Genomic DNA, 22,837 nt, shown 5'->3' with positions numbered 1-22,837 from the left:
TGTAAAGCCCATCTTAAAGAAGTCCTCTTTGGATCCGCAAGTTTTGAATAACTTTCGCCCAATTTCAAACCTACCATTCCTGGGCAAGATCATTGAGCGAGTGGTGGCTAATCAGTTGTCGACACACTTGGATGAAACGGATTATTTGGATCCATACCAATCGGGTTTCAGGACTGGACATGGAACTGAAACAGCATTGGTCGCTCTAGTTGATGATATGAGGAGGGCATTAGATAGGGGAGAATTCACCTTTCTTGTCCTCCTCGATCTCTCAGCGGCTTTTGATACTGTCGACCACAGTATCCTTTTAGATCGCCTGGAGGAATCGGGAATAGGAGGCACTGTACTACGGTGGTTCCATTCCTTTCTTTCCGATAGGCATCAACAGGTAGCATTGGGGGAGGAGGTTTCAGACCCTTGGCCTCTCAATTGTGGTGTGCCACAGGGCTCTATCCTCTCTCCCATGCTATTTAATATCTATATGAAGCTGCTGGGGACAATCATCAGGAGATTTGGGCTGCAGTGTCACCAATATGCGGATGACACTCAGCTCTATCTCTCGTTTAAATCTTCACCAGAGTCTGCTGTGGAGACCATGTCCAAGTGCCTGGAATCCGTGAGTGGATGGATGGGAAGGAACAGGCTGAAGTTGAATCCTGATAAGACTGAGGTGCTACTTGTGGGAGACAAGGGAAGGCTGGGAGATGTTGACCTGGTGTTCGATGGGGTGAAATTGCCCCTGAAGGACCAGATCCGCAGCCTTGGGGTTGTTCTTGATTCCAAGCTGTCCATGGAGGCTCAGATTTCGGCAGTGAGCCGGGCAGCTTGGTATCGATTACACCTCATTCGTAGACTGCAGCCCTACCTTCCTGCTCATCAGCTCCCACTGGTGGTACATGCCCTGGTCACCTCTCGGTTGGATTACTGTAATGTGCTGTACGTGGGGTTACCCTTGAAAACGGTCCGGAAATTACAACTTATACAAAATGCTGCGGCTCGACTACTTACAAACTGTCGCCGCCGGGAACACATCACCCCAGTGTTGTTCAACCTACACTGGCTCCCAGTTATTTTCCGGGCCCAATTCAAGGTGTTGGTATTAACCTTTAAATCCCTATACGGTCTCGGCCCAGTTTATCTGATGGAGCGCCTCCAGCGCCACCAACCATGCTGCCCAACAAGATCAGCCACACAGGACCTTCTCTCAATCCCGCCAACTAAAACAGCTAGGTTGGCGGGGACAAGAGAGAGGGCATTTTCAGTGGCGGCCCCCACTCTCTGGAACTCCCTCCCGTATGACCTTCGACATGCCCCTTCCCTGAATGTATTCCGCCAAGCTTTGAAGACCTGGCTCTTCAGACAGGCCTTTGGGACTTACGGGGAGGGTTAAATTTTTACGACCAATAGCCTACTACTCTGTACTGGAACTGTTTTATTGTTTTATTGTTATATTGTATTTTATGATGTATTTTATTATGATGTAATGTATTGTTGTTAAATTGTACGTCGCCTAGAGTGGCCATTGGCCAGATAGGCGACCCACAAATTAAATTATTATTATTATTATTATTATTATTAAAAGTTGGAAGGCCAGTTTGGAAGTGAGGTCAGTGGAAGGAAGACAGGTAGGGTTGGGCAGCGTAGCCGGCTGGAGGAGCCTCTCCCCTTAGGTATGCTAGGAGCACCAAACAGGAGTTGTTCTTGCCACACTTCTAGCCTGAGAGGGCCTGGCACCCTCCCCACTGACAACCCCGAAAGGTGTCTGAGCCCACCAGAGCAGCGCTCTCTACATCAACCGGCAGCAGCTCTGGAGAGTTTCCGATGGTGAATCTCTCAGCCTTCCCCAGATATTGACTCTGGGAGCTTCTGACACTTGCTTGGCCACTCAGCTTCAGCCTGTCCCAAGCCCAGAAACAGCAGCCAGTGCAGGAGCCCAGAGAGAAGCTGCTGTGCAGTCAGCAAGAGGAGAGACAGTGGCCTGCTTGTTTTTTTCTTGTGAAAACTTTGCCTGCTGCAAAGCAGCTGTCTGAAGAGTCCCTCCTCTCTGTCCCAGGCCATGGTTCTCAGCATATCGCTGCTCGGCCTACTTTTAATGTTTGGGGGGGGGGGTCATGACCGGATGAACCTGACTGCTGAGGTCCATCTCTGAGAGTTGCAGGCCTTCAGCTCTTTGTTCCTTGCATGACTCCTCCTTCAACCCGACGGCAGGTGGATACTCCTCTCCCCCAATTTGTGCAGAAAACGTACCTGGCACATCTGACCCTAGCCAGGGCCATTCCAAGCCCCTTAGCAAGTCCTGGGGTTGTAGTCTTCCTGTTCCAGAAGAACCCGGCTGCTGGATCAATCCAAACCTGTCCTGCATCCTCTGTGCCACAGTGGCCAACCAAGGCCTGCTGGCAATCAACCCTCTCCTGTTGTGTCCCAGTGACTGGTATATTCAGAAGCACAGATCCCGCAGGTAGCCGATAGCCATCATAGCTGTTGATAGCCTTATTCTTCAGGAATGCTTCTAATCCCCTTTTAATAGCAGCCAGGAAATTCCAGCTTACCGATGTGCTGTGTGAAGGCCTTCATTTTGTCTGTCTTGAATCTTCCAGCAGTCAGCTTCATTGGACAACCACCCTGGGAAAAGTATGTCAACTTCCTCCAAACTGTGGATAACTTTGCAAACTTTTGTCACGTGCCCTTTTTCTAAACTACAAAGCCCCAACCATAGGGGAGTGGATCCAGCCCCCTAATCAGTTTGGTTGCTCTTCTCTGTACTTTTCCTAGCTCCTCAATGCCCTTTTTGGGGAAAGGCAACCCCCTCTCTCCTGTCACCCCATTTGCGCAGCCGCAAATCCTGTTCTGTCATGGATTTTGTCCTCTTTCTTGCTCAGGGACATCGAGGCATGCTGGCATTGGAGCTGCTATGTTCCCAGCCTTGCTGAGGCAGTTGGGGGGGGGCAGACCTCCAGCCTACCAAATATGCTGGTCTTAAAAGTGCACTCACTGGACACTCCTGGGTTGTGTGAACCAAATATTTATCTCCAGATAGGCAAAATATGTACATTTAACAGTGAGGCAGTGAATCTGTATTTGTGTGGGTATACACAGACTAGACTATGTCTGGGCAGTAAGTTGGCATCCTTGATGTGGCAGCAGACCCTTACCATGGGTATCCCAACAGACCAACAGTCAGCCAGGGAAGGCCTAAGTGGGCCTGGGCAATAGAAAGCCAATTAGCATGCACATGCATCTACATTTCTGGACTTAAAAGTCCCGTCTAGAGAACACAGCAGGGGACAGCAAGTTTGCATAGTTCCAACATTTAATAAACTTTAATCTCTCTAGCGTTATATCCACATCCATTAAATTAAAAAAAAAAACTGGCCACAGGAATTGGCTCCTTGTTTAAATTACAAGAAATTATTTGCGCACCAAAAGTTATGATAGAAAAAAAAAGTGTCCTGGGCAGCCCCTGTTCTTCGCCCACAACTGCACAGCCACCGCCTCCTCTTCCTCCTTCTCAGCCAGGCAGCTTGCTAGGGCCAGCAGCACAGAGCAGGAGACAGCCCTAGACAGGCAGGGCAACCCTAGGACCAGCAACAGATTGTCATCAAAGAGGAGGACAGGGGACAAGGCACATGAGGAAAGGTGGAAGCTCCAGTGACTTTGGGTGGATCCAGGGTGGTGCTGAGTACGGCTCAGTGGTCAAGCAGCAGCTATGCCCCCTCTCTGCAGCCCAGAGGAATTCCTGCTCAGGCAGGCAGAAGGGCAGAGCCGCTCACATTGTGCTGAAGAGAGAAAGGCATTGTTCATCACCCCCACCATCACAGGCAGAAGAGGAGCCGAGCTCACCTGCCCAGGTTGGATAAAAGACTGGAAAGGGGACGTGTGTGGCTGGGCAAGGAAGAGGCCAAAAGTGGTGGCACAAGCCCCGTGGATTGGGGGGGGTAGGGGTAGGAGAGAAAGGATCAGGCTTTTATTGCTGCTGGCAGAGAAGAAAGGTGGGGGCTTCTGTTTGTTACCCCCTCCCAGGCAGGGCGCTCTCAGTCACACACTAGGATGCAGGCAACGGCTCAGGGGCTGAAGAGGTGGGAGCCTGTTTGTCCTCCCTCAAGCAGCGCAGCAGGGAGCCCTGCACAGCAGCCCCCTTCCACTGCCAAGGGGGCACAGCCAAACTGGTTCAGTCTAAAAAATCACTTTGGCGAGTTAAAACCGGAACAAGGGTGACTGAGTGCTTTCTCCAGCAGCCTGTGGCCCCCCAACAACCATAGGGGCTCAGTCCAAAGTCCCCGCCCAGCCACAGGAGATGGGCAGGAGCGAACAGGTGCAGAGACGCAGGCCTCTCAGTCCCTCCCCTGCTGTGCTGGGGGCCACAGGCTCATCAAAGGGCACTTTGGTCTCTGATGAAGGCAGTCCTCTCGCCCTCTTCCTCCTCCTCCTCTTCGTCAGGCCCCTCCTGCCACGCACCCGAAGGCAGCCCTTTGTAGGCAAGGATGCCGCCAGCCTCCAGTGAGCACACTTTCACCCTACGCAGGCGCAGCCCGGAATGCAACTGCAGCACGAGGAAAACCAGGACGAAAACCAGGACAATGAAGGCGCAGCTGAGGCTGGCCACCACGACAGGCAGGCTGGAAGGGCTGCTGGCAAGGACCATGCCCTTGCCCAGGACAGGGGAGGCCCGGCTGCTCTGGCTCTGGTGGGAACAGGTCTGCTCCTGGCTGTTGAAATGGGCGTGAGCTGGGCAGGATGAACACTGGGTGGGTTCTGGCCCCAAGCAGGTGGCACAAGACAGGTGGCAGGGGATGCAGAGATGCGTGTTCAAGTGTGGGCTGAGGCTGTTGTCCAGCGGGGTGGGCACGGTGCCTGGGGCAAAGGCGGGTGGACACATCTTGAGACAGCTCTTTTGGTGGAGGTAGAAGCCCTCTTCGCACACTGTGAGGAGACATAGGAGGGAGAGAGCACAAAAGGGTCAGGGCTCCAGGGGCTGTGCCAAAGGGGCTCAAGCAGCAGCAGCGATGTCAAGCAGGATATCTAAAACTACCCCCCCCACAGGGCAGGAAAGAAGCCCTCCCCTGTGGTGGAAAAAGAGGGCAGGGGGTCTTCTGCCCATACAGTGTCCTCGCTGCAAGGCAACACAACAACAGTGGCACTTCTGCCTAGGCGGCAGCCAAAAGATAGCTTACACACACCACGGAAGATTCTCAAGAGCCTACTAGAGGACTGAGAACAGCCCCCCCATCTCTCCCAGAGGAATGCCCAAGGGCAGGGGGCATGGGGCTACTTCAGAGCAGGGCCGGCCTCAGCTTCCCCAGCGTGGCCAGTCCTTGCAACTTACCCACACAGGCCTGGCCAGCGGCCAAGGTTTTGCAACCGCTGCTCTCAAGCTGGTTGGGGAGGCTGGGGGGATCCAAGGCCGTCCCGTACAGAACCAGCGTGAACTTGGTAAGGGTGCCTGAGAGCAGAAAGGCAGGGTGTGAATGAGGTGCAGCAAGAGATGGCTACCCCTGCTGCTCAAGGCATTGCACCCAGTGCCCTCTGCAGGGCACAGCTACCCAAGCAGTGCCCCCTGATGCTCGAGGGAGGAGGTCACACCCAAGCGCTTGGCCCAGTGCCTGTTCTGTCTACCCAGCACCGCTTGGGGCACAGAAACCGGAGGGGATGGGGCAGCTGTGGGGGCTGGTCCCAGAGAGGGGGGAAGTCTGGGAGGAGGAGGGAGCACTCCAGAGAGGGAGACGATGGGGCACTCCTGGGGGTGGGGGTTAAACAGGTTTCATGCCACAAGAAGAAGAAGAAGAAGAGTGTCCCCCATTACCAAAATTGTTTGCTTCGCTCGTGTTCTCTACTTCCAGCACCCATTCGCCAGCCGGGTCCTCATCCCACGAATGTGTGGTCATGAATGCCCAGTCGTTGAAGCCATCAGCTGAGTAGTCATGGGGACTGGCCAGGGGAGAGAGAGAGAGAGACAGAAGTTGGGGGCAGCCCAGAGGCTAAGAGACCTCCTATCGGGGCAGGGGGGTGGAGGCCTTACCGGGCAGCCAGGAGGGTGGATCGGGTGCCCACTGGGCTGATGAGGTGGATGGCCAGGTCCCCTCGGCGGTTGTAGGAGAGGGTGAGCCGGGCTTGGACATGCTCCAGCTGCCCCACGTAGCTGGCCTTCCCATGGCAGGCGTCCACCTTCTGACGCACCTCCAGGCGCTTCCCAATGTCTCTGCAGGACACGACAGGCAGCCACGGTGAGGGCCAGAACAGGCTGCAGAAGGAGCAGCTGCCCCGTGGACCAGCCCTGGCCTCCCCTCTCTCATCGTGGCCCCCAAAGCCGAGCTGAGCAGGACCTGCTGCGGCAAGCCCCCCCTGGCTCTGGAAGAGGAGAGCAGGCCCCCCAGCAGCTTCATGGCTCAAGGAAAGGCAAACTTTACAAGGTGGACCTCTCCCTAAAAGAGCATCCCAGTGGGCAGGGACAAAGGGGTTAGCCTGGTTCTAAGGGGACTCCACAGCCCCACGGATCATTTAACTCCAGCAGTGACCGGGTACCAAAAGATGTTCTGTTCCCCCCCTTCCCCTCCACCCCAGTCCTTCCATGGAACCATCCCCCTCCCTCCCCAGCATTTCCAGAAATAGCTTCGAAAGCAAACTCCAGCCCAGCCCAATTCCTGGCACCAGCATAAGAAATGGGAGCAGAGCCCTCCCGTCCACCCTACCCCAGCAGCATCAACACAGTGGAGAAAGCAAGCTCTGTCTGCCTGGCTGTCGCTGCAGACGCTCCCTTTCTACCTCCCTGTGCAGCCAGCCGGCTGGTGCTGCCTACCTGCTCCAGTTCCTAAACAGGAGAAGCTGCAACCACAGCTCCTCCCCTGACTTCTGAGCCCCTGTCTAGAGTAGATCAACTCCTCAGAATGCAACTCAAAAAAGAGGTGCCATGCACATGGATCATAGTGTTTCCACTGTAAGAGGGAATCCATGCCACCAGTCCTCAAGAAGCCCAACACCCCAAGCTACTTCCAGCCTCCCACAGCCAGGGCAGACTGCCCTTCAGGGACACTGGCGAGCCTAGGGAAAGCAGGCGTGCGTCTCCCACTCCACGTTTGGGACGCACCTTGGCTCCGTGAGGATGTCGATGACGCACTTCCGCTGAGGTCCCACCGAAGTCCAGTTTCTGGCCAGAGCCACCATGGCGCCGGCATCCAGGAGTCCATAGCCGTAAGAGTGGCTGACTGCAGGCAGAACAACAGAGGGATCAGGGCCTCAGAGCCCTCACACACCTACCACCCAGGCAGGCCGGCCCACGGGTGTCCTGCCTCCAGCTGCCCACTTACCTTTGCGGCCCACGCCGTTGGTGGCCCAGTCGTTGGTGTTGAGGTGGGCAGGCTTGGAGGTCCGCACAACAAGGTGCTGCATGTCACGCCAGGTCAGGTTCTTGCTGCAGGGAAGGAACAGCCGTGTCACTGATGGCGCCCCTCTGCCTGCCCAGCCCCTCATCTCCTTTGGGGGCCCAGGCGGCGGTGGCAATGGCAGCCCCCTCCCCTCCCTGCAACCCCCTTACTTGGCTTCCAGTGCAAGGGCAATGATCCCAGCAGCCAGTGGCGCAGAGGCCGAGGTGCCCGTGTGGGATTCTGTGCACTTCTGCCTGAGGTCAGTCGTCACCTGGGAACGGGATGGGCAGGGCACAGGGTGAGCGGCTGCAGCTCCAGGACACCCCCCACCCTCCATCTCCCCCTCCCCTCCAGAGAGAGGTGGGTCCAGGACTCACAATCTGCTTCTCATTCTGGCTGCCGCTGCTGTAGGTCGTGGCCAGGGTGGAGGAACAGGCCTCGCTGTACCAGGGCACGTTCCCGTACTGGGTGGTGCTGCTGATGGAGAGGGTATAGATGCTGTTGGTGTAGCCATCGCAGTTGCAGCTGTCATGCTCACGCCCACCGTTCCCAGAGGCCCAGACGAAGATGGAGCCCAGCCCATTTCGGCCCTACAAGAAAGGGAGTGGTGAGGCAGAGCCGCCCCAGGGGAGGACGCTGGCAGAACCTTCCCTGGAACCAGCCCAGCCCACTCCTTTACCTGGCTGACCCCACGGTAGAAGGCCTCTTCAGCCAAGCGGGCCGGGCCATCCACTGTCTTGCCGTCGTCCTCGGGACCCCAGCTGGCACTGTAGATGTGGATGTGGTTGGGGTTCAGGCCCAGGGACCGGGCCTCCACGGCGTCCGTCACCTCTCCATCCAACATGCGGACACCTACGGCAAAGAGACAGACCCAGTTCCGAGGCTCCCTCTGGCCAGCTCACCCAGCGGGAAAGCCAGGCACATGCAGAGCCTGGCTGGGTTGGGGCCCCCTTCTCCTCACCTCCAATCTTGGCACTGTAAGCTATCCCAACACCACAGATGCCATTGTTTGCCACGGCGGCCACTTCACCTGCACATCGGGTGCCATGCCTGCACCAGGGGAGGGGGAGAGAGGGGGGGGTCAGACTGGGCCTGGGGCAGGGGAAACGCCATCGCAGCTTAGAAGAGGAGGCAGCAGGGGAGGACCAGCTGGCCTGCCCCAGACACTACCCTCCCTCTGCAGCTGAGTGGCCTGACTGGTGTTCAAATGGGCAAAGGCATGCTGACAGAGACACAATGATGCTGGTGGGGGGGCTGTGGCATTGCCAGGGGGTAGAAGCCTTTTTCAACGTTGCATTCTGCCAGGAGCATTAATCCCCTCCCCTCCTTGGCTGAGCTCGGGATCGCTGTTCTTCCCCAGGGCAGACCCTCCCTGCCCTGCCCTGCCCCGCCCCAGAATCTCCAGCCCACAGCTCACCTGTTGTCATTCATTTGTGTGTAACGCGGCTGAGGGTCAGAATCCTGATCATTCACATCAAAGCTGGCAGCAGGATCCTGAAGAAGGAAACAGAGTCCAGCCTCACCTCTTTCCTCCTGAGGTCTCCGAGGAATTAACCTCCCCCACCCTCAGCACCGGAGGCAGCGGGGCATCTAATGCCCAAGGCAGCAGTTGTGGAGCCCAGAAAGGGGCCACTGTCCCCCCCACCCCCCATATGATGGATCTAGGGGAGTGCTGAGCACCGCCCCAAATTGAAGAAGGTGCCCAGTTACAGTTGCCTGGGATGGCACAATGGGCACGCCCTGCTCACACACAGGGCCGGGCCTGGCATGTCTTGCTCCGGAAGCCCCCTCCAACTGCGTACCTCCCCTCAGCTTGGGAACAGGTGGCCTGGGTGATGGGAGGGGCTGTCCTGGGTGGCTTCTGGGCCCTCCTGCCAGGCCTACAAAGTGGGCAGCCCAGGGGGCACCACGTAGGGGTCAGAGCCTCTACTCACGTAGTTGGCCTCTAGATCCGGGTGGTCCTTCTCAATCCCATCGTCCAGGATGGAGACCACGATGCCACGGCCACTATAGCCCTGTTGCCAGGCGTCCCGCACGTTCAGGTCTCGCTGGTTCCCATTAGACTGGGGGGCGGAGAGCAGACCAGTCACCACAGCTGCCTCAAACGCCAGAGTCTCACACACACACTGGGCAGCATTTCCTTACACAGAGGAGCGGAGTGAAGGCAATCACCGCACCTTCGCCGCCAGCTAGACCCCAGATGCCCCCAGGGACTTTGAGGCAGAATCTGTAGCCAAGTGGCTTGGGAATGCCAGCTGACCCTCTCTAGGAAACTGCCTGATACAGAGTCAGGCCATTGGTCCACCCAGCTCAGTACTGTCTACACTGACTGGCAGCACTGGGTCTCGAGTATTTTGGGCAGAGTCTGTCCCGGTCCTACTTGGAGACGCCACTGGGACTGAAGCAGAGACCTTCACTGAGCTACTCTGCCCCTTCCCCACTCCCTTCAATCCCCATTTCCTTAAAACTGGCACGATCAAGCCCCCCCACACCTTTCATTGGGGCAGGAGAATGCCCACTCCTGCCCCCTAGCCTACAATTCCAACCCACCTTGCTCCAGGGTCTATGACAAGAGCAATCAGAACTTTTTACTGACAGATCCTGCTTGTCAAGTTCCCAGTTGGAAACTGACCATGCAAGCGCCTTTCTTCTCTGCTGGGATCCCCAGCATTGGGGGAGAGCCAAGCAGTGTTACCCCAATCCGATCTCTCTTTAGGACTCGGCCAGGAAGGCATTGAATGTTCCCCCCCCAAAACTGCATCTAGCACTCCCCCCCCCAGCAGCAAAACGGCTGGTTCAAGTTCTGCTCTGGGGTGGCAACTCCTGGGAGCAAAAGCCAGGAAGTATACTTTGTTCACAAGCTCACACTAATCCCCAAGGCAGGGAGAGAGTGATTAACTCTGTGGGAGGGGATTAGCCAGCAAGCAGTCACGTCAGAGCACCATCGCCCTCCAGCGTGTGGGCGGAGACAGGATGGGGCAGGGCAGTTTGCCCTTGACAGGGTTAAGTGCCAGAGTGGGGCTCTCCTTCTCCTCTTCCCCCTCCCAGCTCACAGACCCTTCCCTCCAGCCTCCCCCCTCCTTGTCAGGGGAGGCGGCAACCCCCACTCACCAGGTACCACTGCTGAGGGAACTTGGGGTCTGTCGGCTCAAGGAAGACGTCTCGTTTCACCCGGCGCTTTGCCACCTGCTGTTCCAGCCAGTGCACCTGAGGCAGCAGTGGGGAAGGAGAGGGCTGATGGTCAGATTGCCCTCGGGTGCAGGCACCTGCAGTTCCCAGACCCCCATGGGAGGCAGCTGGGTCAGCGCAGTCCCCAAGAACATCCAGGGTCATGTTGGGAACCAGCCAGGGCAGTGATAACCAGGATGGGAGGGGGGAATCTTGGCATCATCATGATCCCAACTCAGTGCAGCCACCCAGAGAGGAATCAAGAGCCCCCAACTCCAAGAGGTACGAGGGTCAGCCAGGCCTGGGCCAGCATGCCACAGGGGTATCCAGGCACTAGCCAAACACAGAGAGTGAGTCCCTATGAAGTTCCCCTCCACATCCCTGTTGCCACCCATAGCCAAATGAGAGAGAGAGAGAGAGAGAGAGAGAGAGAGAGAGAGAGAGAGAGCGCACAGCTAAAATGGGCACCAGGACGCATGGCAGAGTGCGCAGATGGCAAGCCAGGCCTCAGCTTCGCCCCTGGCAAGGGGCAGGTAACCCACACTGGAGTCTTTTTTTTAAAACCGTTCTCCAAATTAAAGAGAAAGTCTGCTCACAAGAGCAAAGAGAATATATTAAACACACGGACACTTTCATTCACTGAGGTTTGGGGCCTGAATATTTTCAAGCACTTGCCCCCTTTCACACTGGTTAAATTCATCCTTTTAGCTGCATCTTCTTCCAGGCTTGGAGGATCAATTGATTCTTCGGTTTATCCCACTTCTTAACCGAGAGAATCCTTCCAGACCAGAAGCGGAAGTAGCTGTGCTGCGTGGCCCTTCTTGGCTCATAGGAACAAGGAGTCTGCCCTACAGCAAGTCAGACCATGGGTCCATCTAGCTTTGTACTGTCTGCACTGACCAGCAGCTCCCCAGGATGTCAGGCAGAGCTGTACCTGGAGATGCCAAGTAATGAATCTGGGGCCTTCTGCATGGAAAGCAGGTGCTCTCGATTCAGAAGATGGGGTGCTCCTTGTTGCCGGGCAACATCTGTGCCCAACAGCAGGGTTCTTGGGGGTTGCAGGCAACTGCAGGTCAGCAAGTGTAGCGCCGTGGTTCTTGGAGAGTCAGATTAGGGTTTGGTTCACATCCCCAACCATGAAGCTCACCAGCTGACTTTGGGCCAGTCGCTACATCTTTCGGCCTAACCTACCTCACAGGAATGTTGTGAAGAGAAGGTGCAAAAGAGGAAGGGAGCAACATATGATGTCAGGAGCTCCTTGGAGGAAGGGTGGGATAATAAGGAACTGCCAAAATGACAGGGACTCCTTTCAGGAGAAGGCCTTGCCCAAACAGGCTGCTAATCATCCGAGAAGGACGCAGACCAAAATGGAACCAGGATATCAAGGCAAGCTGGTTTAAAGCCAGCCTGATAGGACACCTCTCCACCGCCGATCGAGGACGCAGCCCTGGGCCACGTGTGGCACCAGAAGCACGTGACCAGAGCACGCTTGAAGCCATAGCCCGGCTCCCGGTTACTCCGCTCTCCAGCCCAGCCATTTTGGATGGGAACTCAACCAAAGTCATCAGGCAGCAGCTGGCCCAGCTGCAGCAAGCCCTGGGCAAGGCAGGCCCAGGAGCCCTTCCCCCACACACCGGGCCTGCGTCAGCCAGAATTGGGGCCGGCAGGGCCGGAGCGGCTTTGGCTGACCTGGGGCACCCCATAGCTGCCTCTCCGCCGCCCCATGGCCAGGCCTGCCAGGGCAGATTTCGTACTTGTGCGGACTCACCTCTGGCTCTCTGCCCAAGTAGCTGTGCTGCGACCAGTGGGGAGAGAGGGACCGCTTGGCCACCCCTCGGTGATGGAAGTGGTAGTAGTCTCCAAGGATCTAGGATGTGGGAGAAGGGAGGAGAGATTAAGGCAAGAAGCCCCCATCCACGTGTGGGTCCAGCAAGCACCCCACAATAACAACACAGGGCGGAGGTCCCGGTGGAAGCAGCTGCCCCACACAGGGGAAACTCCCCATGGGCCAGCGGAGCCAGACTTGGGGGAGAGGAGGTGACTGGAGCCAGGCCCTCCTTCCCTGCAACCAGAGGAGAGCCAGATGGCTGCTTCACCTTCCCCACACAAGGCAGGCAGGGCCTGGCCAAGAGGCTAAGAAGAGTTGGATCTAAATCTCTAATCTTTAAATAACCCCCCCAAAGAAGGTGGGCTGAGAGCAGCAGCAGCAGCACCTCGACAGACCTCATGGCACGATCCCTAGTGGGGGGGGGAGAGAAAAGGACGGCCAGGCTGGCCTCAGCAGCAGAGATCACGCAGCAGACCCCTCCTGAGGGGAGTTGTGGGAGACCCCGCCCAACTCCTCCACCCGCCCTACAAGCGGACTCCCTCAGCCTCTGAACCCGACCACCCCATGAGGCGTCCACCTCCCAGGCCTAGCAGACTCCAGCACGGAGCGGGCAGAAGAGCCGGGGAGCCACCCAGGCAGCTGTTTCTGGGCATCTCCTCTCGTTTCCCCCACCTGTGCCCTTGGCAGAGGCAGCCACCGAGGCTACTCCGGACTTGGATGGCAGAGGCCGGCCAGGCATGCAGTCTCTGCAGGTGGAATTCGGGGAGTGGAGCATGTGGGGGGTGGAGGTAGAGGGGAGCGGGGTGCGCATGCTGAGGGGTGCCAAGAGAAAGCCGCAGAAAGAGAGCAGGCACTGGGATGCCACGGCTACTGCCTGTGACTCCAGCTCCTCTCGCTCCAGCCTCTTTTCAGCTACGAAGCTCACAGGGTGGCCCTGGGAAAATTACTTTTAGCTCAGCCAACCTCACACGGTTGTTGTGAGGATTAAACAAGACAACTCCATGGCCATCTGGAATCTGCTCTTCTTGGAGGAAGGCCGGGAACACCAGTATTTTAACAAACAGCCAACAGCAGCTCCACCCACTACTCCAGGCTGCTAAGGAGGCCTTCCAGGGTGTGAAGCGTCCACTTCAACCACTGAGCTAGGAAACTGGCTGCAACCCCCAAGGCCCTGACCCAAGAGACAGCTGAACAGACCCACACGCTACAGAGAGTTATAGGGTGCTTTGCCATAGCAACGGGCTGAAGTATGAGAGGACCGCACCTCCACCCTGAGGACAGGCCCGACAGCAGTGTGGGGCAACTCACAAACAGGACAGGGGGGTGCCCATACCCAATGGGGGGCTGCAGCCTTTGCAAGGAGGGGCTGTCCCCTGCCCGCCAGCTCCTTGCTGACTGCAGCACAGACCCTCAGCTGGGCAGCTGGTGCCCCAGACCCCTCTGCATTCTTCTGAGAGTGCCCCAGATCCCTGAGCTGCTTGCTGCCTGCCCCACTTGCCACAGAACTACAGAACTGTAGTGTTGGAAAGGGCCTATCAGGCCATCGAGTCCAACCCCCTGCTCAATGCAGGAATCCAAATCAAAGCATCCCCAGCAGGCGGCTGTCCAGCTGCCTCTTGAAGGCCTCCAGTGTTGGAGAGCCCACCACCTCCCTTGGGAATTGGTGCCACTGTTGTACTGCTCTAACAGTTAGGGTTTTTTTCCTGAAGTTCTGCTGAAATCTGGCTTCCTGCAACTTGAGCCCACTATTCCATGTCCTGCACTCTGGGACGATTGAGAAGAGATCCTGGCCCTCCTCTATGTGACAACCTTTCATGTACTTGAAGAGTGCTATCCTATCTCCGCTCAGTCTGCTCTTCTCCAGGCTAAACATGCCCAGTTCTTCCAGTCTCTCGTTCAGTCTCTCCTTGCAGGGCTTTGTTCCCAGCCCCCTGATCATCCTCACTGCCCTTCTCTGAACCTGTCCCAGTTTGTCTGCATCTGACAAATCTGCAGCTGAGCACTGACCCTTGGCTCCCTGCCCCATTTCCTCCAAATCAAACAGGGTTCCCCTAACAGGGCCTCTTGCATTGGCTGCCGCCTGCAGGTGCCAGCACCACAAACCTGCTCAGCCTGCCCCCGAACAGAGTCAGGAGCCACAATGGGCGGGTGTTCAAAAGATACAGCAGTGCAGACTCCAAGGCCAGGCCAACAGCAGGGTGAAGACGGTAGCACAGAGACCCATCAAGGTGGACTGACCCCCCCAACACACACCCCACTGCACCTGTGCCAAAGGACTTCAGTGGCGCTTCTAACCTCAACTGAGCTGAACAGAGCCCTCCTCAGTCATAGCACAGTGTGACTGACCGGGGCACGGCGAAAATTGCAGGCCATGAAAGAGGAGCAGCCAGAGGCCTCACCCAGGAGAGCAGGCTTGCTCTGGAAGGAGGGAGATTCTTACCACCTTTGCCTTAAAACTCAAAAGAAAAGAAATTACCCGGGGGAGGGGGGAGGCAGGACTAGAGAAGTACTGGGCCTTGTCTCAACGTGGGTTGGGAATGGGGGCACCAGGGGGGTTCCTGTACAGGTCCCAGATGCCATCTGCGAACTCCCACAGGAAGATTCTGCTGCTCATGTCACCCATCTCTCCCACCCACCCCTGGAATCGGGGCACAGAGGCTGCTCCAAGCCATGTGACAGACACCCAGACGCAGCAGGAAGCAGCCCCTCCCCTGCTCTGCCCCCCCAATTCCTGGCTCAGTTGCACCTGAGGCAAAACATGCATCACAGCTTCAAAAGCTGAGGTCCCATCAAAAAGCCTCCCCAGAGCCAGGAACCAAAGACCCAGGAGGAGACATGGGTGTGGCTAGAGCACAGGGTGTGGGTCTGTCTTGTCCCCCTCTCAAAGTCAAGAGAGAGAGAGACCAACCACTTCTGCATGCGTATATCCCCCTGCCTGCCCCACAGGGGGGTGCTGTAGGGGTGAAATGCAGGGGGTCCTTGGCCATTTGGCTTTTAGCAGGCACAGGCCTGTTCCAGCAAGATCCTGGGAGTCGAGGGGCCAGGTGCTTCACAGCAGGTTGGCACTCGGGCTCAGCCATGCTCCAGAGCAAACCTGGCACAATGCAGGAAGCTGCCCGGGCCAAGAATACTCTGCCCCCGAAACAGACAAACTTCACTGCCAAGTCACCGGGCACCATTGCCACTAGCAGCCCACCCTAAGGGCCTATTTGACCCCATGAAATGTATTGTTTTATTTATGATTAAATGTATATCCCGCCCTTCCTCCCAGGAGGAGCCCAGGGAAAGATTGTCATCTCATTCGCAAGGCCTGAACGCCTGGCTCCCGTTGCCTGGGCTGAGTAGGCCTTGAACGGTGCCCACGAAAAGGCTCCACTGAGGGGAGGAGGCGGCCACAGACCGGTTGCAAGAAGAAGCTGGCAAACAGCGAGAGGCCTTGGTTCATTTTTGCATGGACAGGAAGACCAAGGTGTAACTTTAGCTTAGATCAGAAACTTGCTTTGCCCCCAGAGGATGCCCACACACACACACATACACAATCAGCTTCACTATGGACATTAAACAGACAGGAAGACATGCATGCCCAGCAGATGAGGCCATGGGGCCTTCCTCAAAGGCTGCCACATGCCAAGGGCAGAAGGTGGGAAAGATGCACGGTCAGTGTCCCCAAGTGCGTTCACAGAGATCTTTCCCAAAGAACCAGCCCCAGGATTCACCCGCAAGAACTTTACTCCTGGGCAGAGAAGAGGGTACGAAGCATCCAGTCCCTCACAGGAGAGCAGCAGCCTCCTGCACCCAGCCCTGCACAAGGTAGGCCTCTGTCAGGCTTGTGAGTTCAATCCCACATGCGCACTCTGGGTGACATTTCCTGCTTTGCCACTCCTCCCTTCCCACTCCAGCCAAGGTCAAATAATTCAGAGTGACAGGGCAGCAACAGCCTCAAAGAAGGCTTCAGCAGGTACCATCTAAGGAGATCAAGCCTGGTTTCCGGGCAAGCAAACAAACCCCAGGCAAGCACTGTCCCCATCCCACAATCAAGTGATGTGCACAGCCCCAGGGGACAGACTGTTCTGGACCCTTCAACACCTGCCCTGATGACGCAACTGGCAATGTCATGCCTGCTGCCAAGCAAAGCTGGCATCAGTCTTGCATCAGCCCAGGGCAACTGGGCCCGCTCCCCACACCTCCACCGCGATAGCAGCCTGCCAGAGCAGAGATAACCAAAGCATCACCCAAAACCACAGCTTTCTAAACAGCCAGCAACAAATGCCCTTTTGTAAGGGGTGCAAGACCTCCTTGCCACCTGTCGAGAGTTAAACCAGCCCCTGACTCAGCAGCTCACTCATCTGGAAGGGCAAATGCATGGTTGAGAGCCCTTGCTCCAACAGGAGCCGCATTCTACCCTCGGCGCATGAGGAAACCGCTCCCTCTCCCATGCCCCATGCCAACTCCTCTCGGACAGGGCTCCTGCACAGGACCTGGAAATATTCTTGCAGAGGCGTACAAAGTGCTCAAGGCAACTCCAGAAAGCATTCCAAGCTAGCTAGGTGCTGCAAGGCACAGGAAACCAGCCACGTAAGGCCAGAGACAATGGCCAATCTTACCCGAAGGAACATTGGCTCCTCAGCTCAAAGCCATGTTAGCCGTGACAACCCAACAGGCCTTCCTCAGTGAAGTTTCCAGTAGTTGCCACCCCCACCCTCCACCTGGGAAACTCCTGCCTCTAACTGGCACCCCAGAGGAAAGGGAGAATTCATGTGCATGGAAAGCTGCCCAGACGTGGGCAGGGCAGCAGGAGGGTTCACAAGCGTATCTAAAACCCAGCCAGACTCTTAGTCTCCCAGAAACAGATGTGGAAGCCATTTCAGGATGGAAATACCCGATCTTCTGAAGGCAGCAGAGCCACACACCTGGTCCTCTCCTCTCCCCTCCCCTGGACACCCGCCGAGGACCGCTCACTCGCTTGCTTGCTCGCACAGCCCAGCTCAGGCTCCTTTTGTTTTTCCTGAGCTGTGCAGCCAGGTGCGGACCTGCACTCATCCAGGGAGGTTGCAGGCATCACTCACCAGGCCCAAGTTGAGGAATCCATGTTTCCTGGCCAGCCGCTCAGCCTCCTGTGGCCCAGCAGGCACCAGCACAGCCCAGGTGTTGGTGTAGAGGTGTTGGCCCAGCACCTCCCTGGCCACCAGGGCCGCTGTCAGAGTCCACCACCACAGCAGCAAAGGTGGCTTCAGATCCATGAAAGCTGGGTAAGGGATGCCCAGGGAGCACCTCAAAGCGGGCACTTGCTCTGCCCAGAAAGGCCCCAATCAGTCCGAGGCAACATAGGGATGGCGCGCAGGAGAGGCAGAGCAGGAGCCAAATGCGGACGGCAACTGCGCAGCACCTGGAGACAAAGGAAAGAATCAGGCTCAGGCAAAAAGCCAGCCAGGGCACACTGAGAGGGGCACACATGGACTGCTAATGGGCCCAAAGGCACACGCTGGCTTTGCCCCCACCCAAAAGATCTGCAAAGAGCCACTCAGCTCTGAGCAGGATCCTGGACGCAGCATCGGCAAGGCTCCTCCCCAAAACTATTTATTTATTTATTTGTTTATTTATTTACTTACTTACTTACTTACTTACTTACTTTTACTTACTTACTTACTTACTTACTGCATTTGTATACCGCCCCATAGCCGAAGCTCTCTGGGCGGCTTACAACAATTAAAAACATTAAAAACAAATATACAAATTTAAAAACACATTTTTGAAAAGCAATTTAAAAACACATTCTAAAATGCCTGGGAGAAGAGGAAAGTCTTGACCTGGCGCCAAAAAGATATTTGGCAACCAGGGATCCTCATCCAGTACACACAACTCTCAAGGTAAGCCAAGGGCCCTGCTCCCAGGAGCTTGACAGGCTGCACCAGGAATGTGAGATGCCAGTTGCTCAGGAAGGGAGGAGAGGGGAATAACTGGGGCTTTTTCAGCCAGACAGAAACTCAGCCGCGTGGGTGACCTTGGGGAGGGGGTAAACTCCAACAGGAGGTTCATGGGCAAGGCAGGCCCCTCTGGAGCAACGTGGGAGAGTTCCCCTAACCACTTCACAGGAAAGAGAAGAGGTTGGGCTGCAGCTAAACCACCTGGGACTGGGCCTGACCTGAGGAAGCTGTGCATGCCCGCAAAGGCGTGGCGTGGGGGAAGTTTCAAGGCCCGCCGGAGGTGCTGACTTGTGCTCTTCAGCATGCGGGAGGCAAACACTGTTTCCATCCATAGACTGGCATGTGTGAACTGCCTGGGGATTTTTTTTATTGAAGGGGTATAAAGCATCTTTAACAGATGTTTGTATGTTGCACAAATTTGCAAAGTTCCTCATTTTTCATTAATTTTTTTGAAAGAAACTGAAAAGGAAGCATCAAGGCTCATGGAGAAGAGCGATAAACTGGGGTCACCAAATCAGCAGAGATTGAAAGGAACTAACATTCCTACCAGTTGCCTACTCAGAACCCCTCCTGCAACATACTTGGGGGTCCACAAATTTGTCTCTGGCCCTGGGCTATTTCCCCAGTCCCAGCTCCCTGCCCCAGTCCTGCGCTGCCACCTTCTGTGCCAAGGCAGACATGAGCTGCATTGCACCCCAATCACCCACATGCGCAACCACAGAAGTGGGGGAGGGAGAGAACCCAGAAAGTCACACTTGGGGAGGGGCATATGGGGCAGAGGGGAGGACTACAAGAAGCCTCTGGGGCTCAGAACCACCAAGGGTGCAACCATATAGTGGGCAGAGAGCACAGAGCTCTCCGTCATTGACTTAGTAACACTAGCAAGGACTTTAGACTTCCGAACAGAATTTGGGGTACCAGTTATGTTTGCTCTCTGCAAGGCCAATGTTTACTGGCTTCCATTTCACCCAACACATTTTTAGTTTTACCAGAAGTGACGCAAGGGATTCCTCAGAGGTGAGCTTCCAAACTCCCTGCAGTATTATGCTGAAGCTGCTGCTGCTGCTGCCTAAGTCTGGCCTTTGGTCCATCTAGACTAATGGTGCCTGCTCTAACTGGCAGGGGCTCTTCACTGTCTTGGGCAGAAAGGGGCCTTTCCCTTCAGCTGCTCCCGGGGCCTCTTGACGGGAGATGCTGCTGGCAAGGATTGCACCTGGGCTGCCTAGATGCATCTCAGGTGCTCTCCCCTGAAGTAGAATCCGGTCGGCTGAGGTCACAACGGTCCCAGGACCAGGAGGACCCTCAAGTCCTCCCCATCCAGTCCATCAATCATTCAGTCAGTCTCTCTCTCGCACACACGTCGCCCAGCTTCACATGGTTTCAGTGGTCCTGCATCTATCATGGCCTGGCCCTTCCAGCTGGAGTTGTGGCCAGGGCCGCTTTTCAACAGCCAGGACTCCGACAAGAAAGCTTACTCATGGAGACATGAGGGGCAGGATGCCTGTGGCCCTTCAGAACGGCTGAACTACAGCTCCCGTAATCCAGGTTGGTGCTGATGGGAGTTGGGGGCCCAACAACATCTGAAGGGACAGTGGCTTGCCACCCCCTCTCAACAGGAACAACCGCATTCCCGTGACAGAGCAAGATGACAATCTCTTCCTTTGGCCTTATCCGGGCACATAAGCCACTCCATGAAGTTTTGAAATGCCATGCAGCTGCAGGAGTGGCAGCCACATGCCATGCAAGACCAAAGGGAAAATGAGAGGAGTTTTTTCCACAGCAGGGAGTCTCAAATAGCCTATGCAAACTCAGAAGTGTGTGTGTGTGTGTGGGGGGGCTCTTGTACATAAGCAAACCCAAACGCACGACACAGAGCAGGGCATCACCCCATAACTTAATCCTGTAGGAGCTCCGCCTGGGGGAATTCATCCTGTGGGCTCCTCCTGACAGAGGAGCAGCTGTGGAGCAGGCCAGAGATTCATGTCATACAATCTCCATGGGCAGCTGCAAAGGGAGGCAAGGGGGTGGTGGGTGACCTCTCGTCTCCAACAAAGGGGTAGGGAGGTTGCATTTGCATGCTTCCCCCCACCGGCCAGGCTATGGGGCCCTTCAGAAGCAGCGGGCAGGACACCCCTCCAAATCTGCTCTGCCAGGATTCCGCGGAAGCTCAGCTTGTCCCGAACAGGCCCAGGCCAATCCAGGCGCCCGCGCTGCTCCTTCGGCACCTCTGCTCTGCGTTTGTCAAGAGGAGCCCCTCTGTGGATGGCGCACCGGGGAGCCAGCAGAGCAGGAGGCGGGGAAGAGGCCTCCGCAGCTGTTCCAGGTGGGCCCATCTCCCCCCTCGAAGGGAGCACCAGGAAACCGTGGGTGGCCACCAGGCTGCCTCTCCTGTGAAACTGGAGGGCAGCTCGGCCACTTCCTCCTCGCTCGCCTCGGGAGCCAAGGCAGCCGCCTCGCCCGCTCCCCGCAGCCAGGCCCTCCCCCAGGCCTCTTCCCCCACGACCCTTCCCCAGGGCCGTGCCGGAGTGATCGGCTCTCCAACCCCTTCCCCGCCGCGTGCCGCCCTAAAATATTGCGGGGGGCGAAGTAGCTGCCTGCCCGCCCCTCTCCTCTAACCCACGCGGGACACAACCCACGGCAACCGCCCCGGAGTACCCGTCGCCAGCCTCTTGTCCAGCTCTGTTTCGGGGGGGGGGTGCTGTTCGGGCAAACTTAACCTGCGCGCGGCTCGGGCATCGCTTCGCCCCGTCCCGCGCTAAAGCCACCTCGGCGCCTCAGTCCGCCTCGCCCACCAAAGCCTGCGCGCAACCGCTGTGCCCAGGCAGGGAGGGCCCGCAGCTCCGGAGCGCAGCCCGCGACGGGCGGCTCGTCTGGAAGGCAGGGTGACTCACTCCTCCCCTCACCGCGGCGAAAGGGTTAATGTCGAGCTGGATGGCCATGGAGAAAACAAGCCCGACCAGAGGCGGGCGGGCGAAGGAGGCTCCCGCCCGCGCAAGCGAAAGAGGAGAGGAGGCTGCCCAGGGGCCTCCTCCCACCGCCCGCGCCTCCCAGCAGGCCCGGCCGGGAAGACCACCTCGGGAACACGCCCAGAACGGTCCTCGGCCTGCCAGGCACGAGTCGGCAGGCCCCGGCCCACGAGCGCCCTGCACCGAGCGGGCATCGCCGGCGGAGGCCGGGAGGGCCAGCTGCAACCTGTGCGGCCGGCGCTGTACCGTCCAGGGGCTCCTGGCTCCGGACAACTCGGCTTCACACAGCGGGATAAGCTGCGCCGCGTCACGAAGGCGGCGTCGAGAAAGCCCTTGCTGAGCGAGCGCCCTTCTCGAGTCGGGGTTGCGGAGAACCCTTCGGCTGGAAGCAGCGCCCAGGGCGAGCAAGGAGAGGCCATGCCCCGCCGCCCAGAGCCACCGCAAGAAGACCGGCCGCTGACCCCCCAAGCCCGAAGCGTTCGCCGCCGCCTTACCCGGCCAGGCGATCCGTGGCTCAAAAGGGCTCGCCGTCTGCCTACCCGGACTGACCCGCGGCCCCTTTATGGGCGGCAACAGCGAAGCAGCGTCACCTCGACAGGAGGGAAGGACCGGGAAGCCCAACCCGAAGGAGCCCCCGCCCCGCAGGCAGGCGGAGGCGGAGCGCTTGTTTACTCCGAGGCTGCTGCAGGCACGGCTGGCTGGCCCGACGGGGGTCGGCCTCTACTCGGCGGCGCCGCCTCTCGCTCGCAGGCCCGCCCGATGCCCGCCGAGGGGCACCGAGAGCTTAGCACTAGGCAGGCAGGCGCCCCCGGATGCCGTCACTCCCGACTGCAGCAGCGAGGAGGAGGAGGAGAGGAGAGGCGGTCCTTCGAGCCCCCCACCCGCCTCCCCGAAAGCAGCAAGGCACGGAAGCGCCCCCCCTCCCCAGCCATCAGTCACGACGGCTGCCCTCTGGGCGGCGGACCTCGGCCTCATCTTCCCACGGCTGAGGCTCTGTGGCTGGCCTGCCTCCCTGCCCGGGCCCGAGCCGAGCGCTTCCCTATGCGGCCCCGGCCGAGGTGCGAGCAAGCGGCCCTCTCTTCGGCGCCGACCAAAAGCCCGTCGAGCAGGGCCGGCCGAGGTGGCCGCTTTGGTGCGCCCCGACAAGGCAGCGATCCGATAGTTCCTTACATTATTTGTGTGTGTTTTACTGCCGGGGAGGGGGAGGGGTTCCGCCCCCGGTGGCCTTGGAGAGTCTGCAGTCGCTGGAAGGTCCCTGCTGGGTCCGACCAAAGCCCCACCCAGGGCCGCACTCATCAGCCCTCCGAGGCTGGCTGGAACCTCTCCGGTCCCTCCACGCATCAGGCAGACAGCTGCCGTGTCTCACCCCTCCCTCAGCTCCTGGGCGGCCTCTGGGTGTTCTGGCTTCCCTAGAATCGAAGGGGAGGACGGACGCTCCTTGGGTAAGAGTGGAGGGAGGGGAGCTCAATTGCCCTTCTCATGCCCCCCTTTAACCTTCAGGAGTTCTCGTTTGAAATGAATGGGATCAATGAATTCATGCCCAGGTGGCACCTACAGAGGTGGCAGCCAGAGAGAGCCACTCCTCTTGGCAAC

At 57.6% G+C, this 22,837-nt stretch overlaps 1 protein-coding gene across 2 annotated transcripts; it reads right to left on the bottom strand.

Moving 5' to 3' along the window:
- Window positions 1-3,292: 3,292 nt before the first annotated feature.
- On the bottom strand, window positions 3,293-22,043 carry FURIN (furin, paired basic amino acid cleaving enzyme). 2 transcript variants are annotated; one of them, XM_061594816.1, is made up of 16 exons: window positions 21,739-22,043; window positions 17,421-17,740; window positions 12,295-12,393; window positions 10,470-10,565; window positions 9,293-9,421; window positions 8,776-8,852; window positions 8,320-8,408; window positions 8,038-8,210; window positions 7,736-7,948; window positions 7,529-7,629; window positions 7,302-7,405; window positions 7,082-7,199; window positions 6,017-6,196; window positions 5,801-5,925; window positions 5,324-5,440; window positions 3,293-4,920 (listed from the first exon to the last, which is right to left on the bottom strand). In XM_061594816.1, exons 2-16 carry the CDS (start codon window positions 17,592-17,594, stop codon window positions 4,370-4,372), a joined length of 2,346 nt encoding a protein of 781 aa, XP_061450800.1. In that variant the 5' UTR covers window positions 17,595-17,740; window positions 21,739-22,043; the 3' UTR covers window positions 3,293-4,369. The 2 variants fall into 2 exon arrangements, with proteins under 2 accessions (XP_061450800.1, XP_061450802.1); XM_061594818.1 differs by lacking the exon at window positions 21,739-22,043 and adding an exon at window positions 20,996-21,166.
- Between the last annotated feature and the right edge of the window lie 794 nt (window positions 22,044-22,837).

This window comes from Rhineura floridana, chromosome 14 (genome assembly GCF_030035675.1).
Source record: "Rhineura floridana isolate rRhiFlo1 chromosome 14, rRhiFlo1.hap2, whole genome shotgun sequence".
In the NCBI taxonomy this organism is placed as follows: Eukaryota; Metazoa; Chordata; class Lepidosauria; order Squamata; family Rhineuridae; genus Rhineura; species Rhineura floridana.
Note: the sequence above shows the minus strand (reverse complement) of the source record. Positions and strands in the feature narration are given on the sequence as shown.

Bases quoted from the DNA above. Each gene is read 5' to 3' on its own strand.
- FURIN (XM_061594816.1), bottom strand. From the start codon at position 17,594: ATGGATCTGAAGCCACCTTTGCTGCTGTGGTGGTGGACTCTGACAGCG. The intron at 8,211-8,319 runs GTGAGGAGAAGG...TCTTTGCCGTAG, and splicing joins TTACAGTGCCAAGATTGGAG to GTGTCCGCATGTTGGATGGA. The intron at 5,441-5,800 runs GTAATGGGGGAC...TTCTGCTCTCAG, and splicing joins GAGCGAAGCAAACAATTTTG to GCACCCTTACCAAGTTCACG.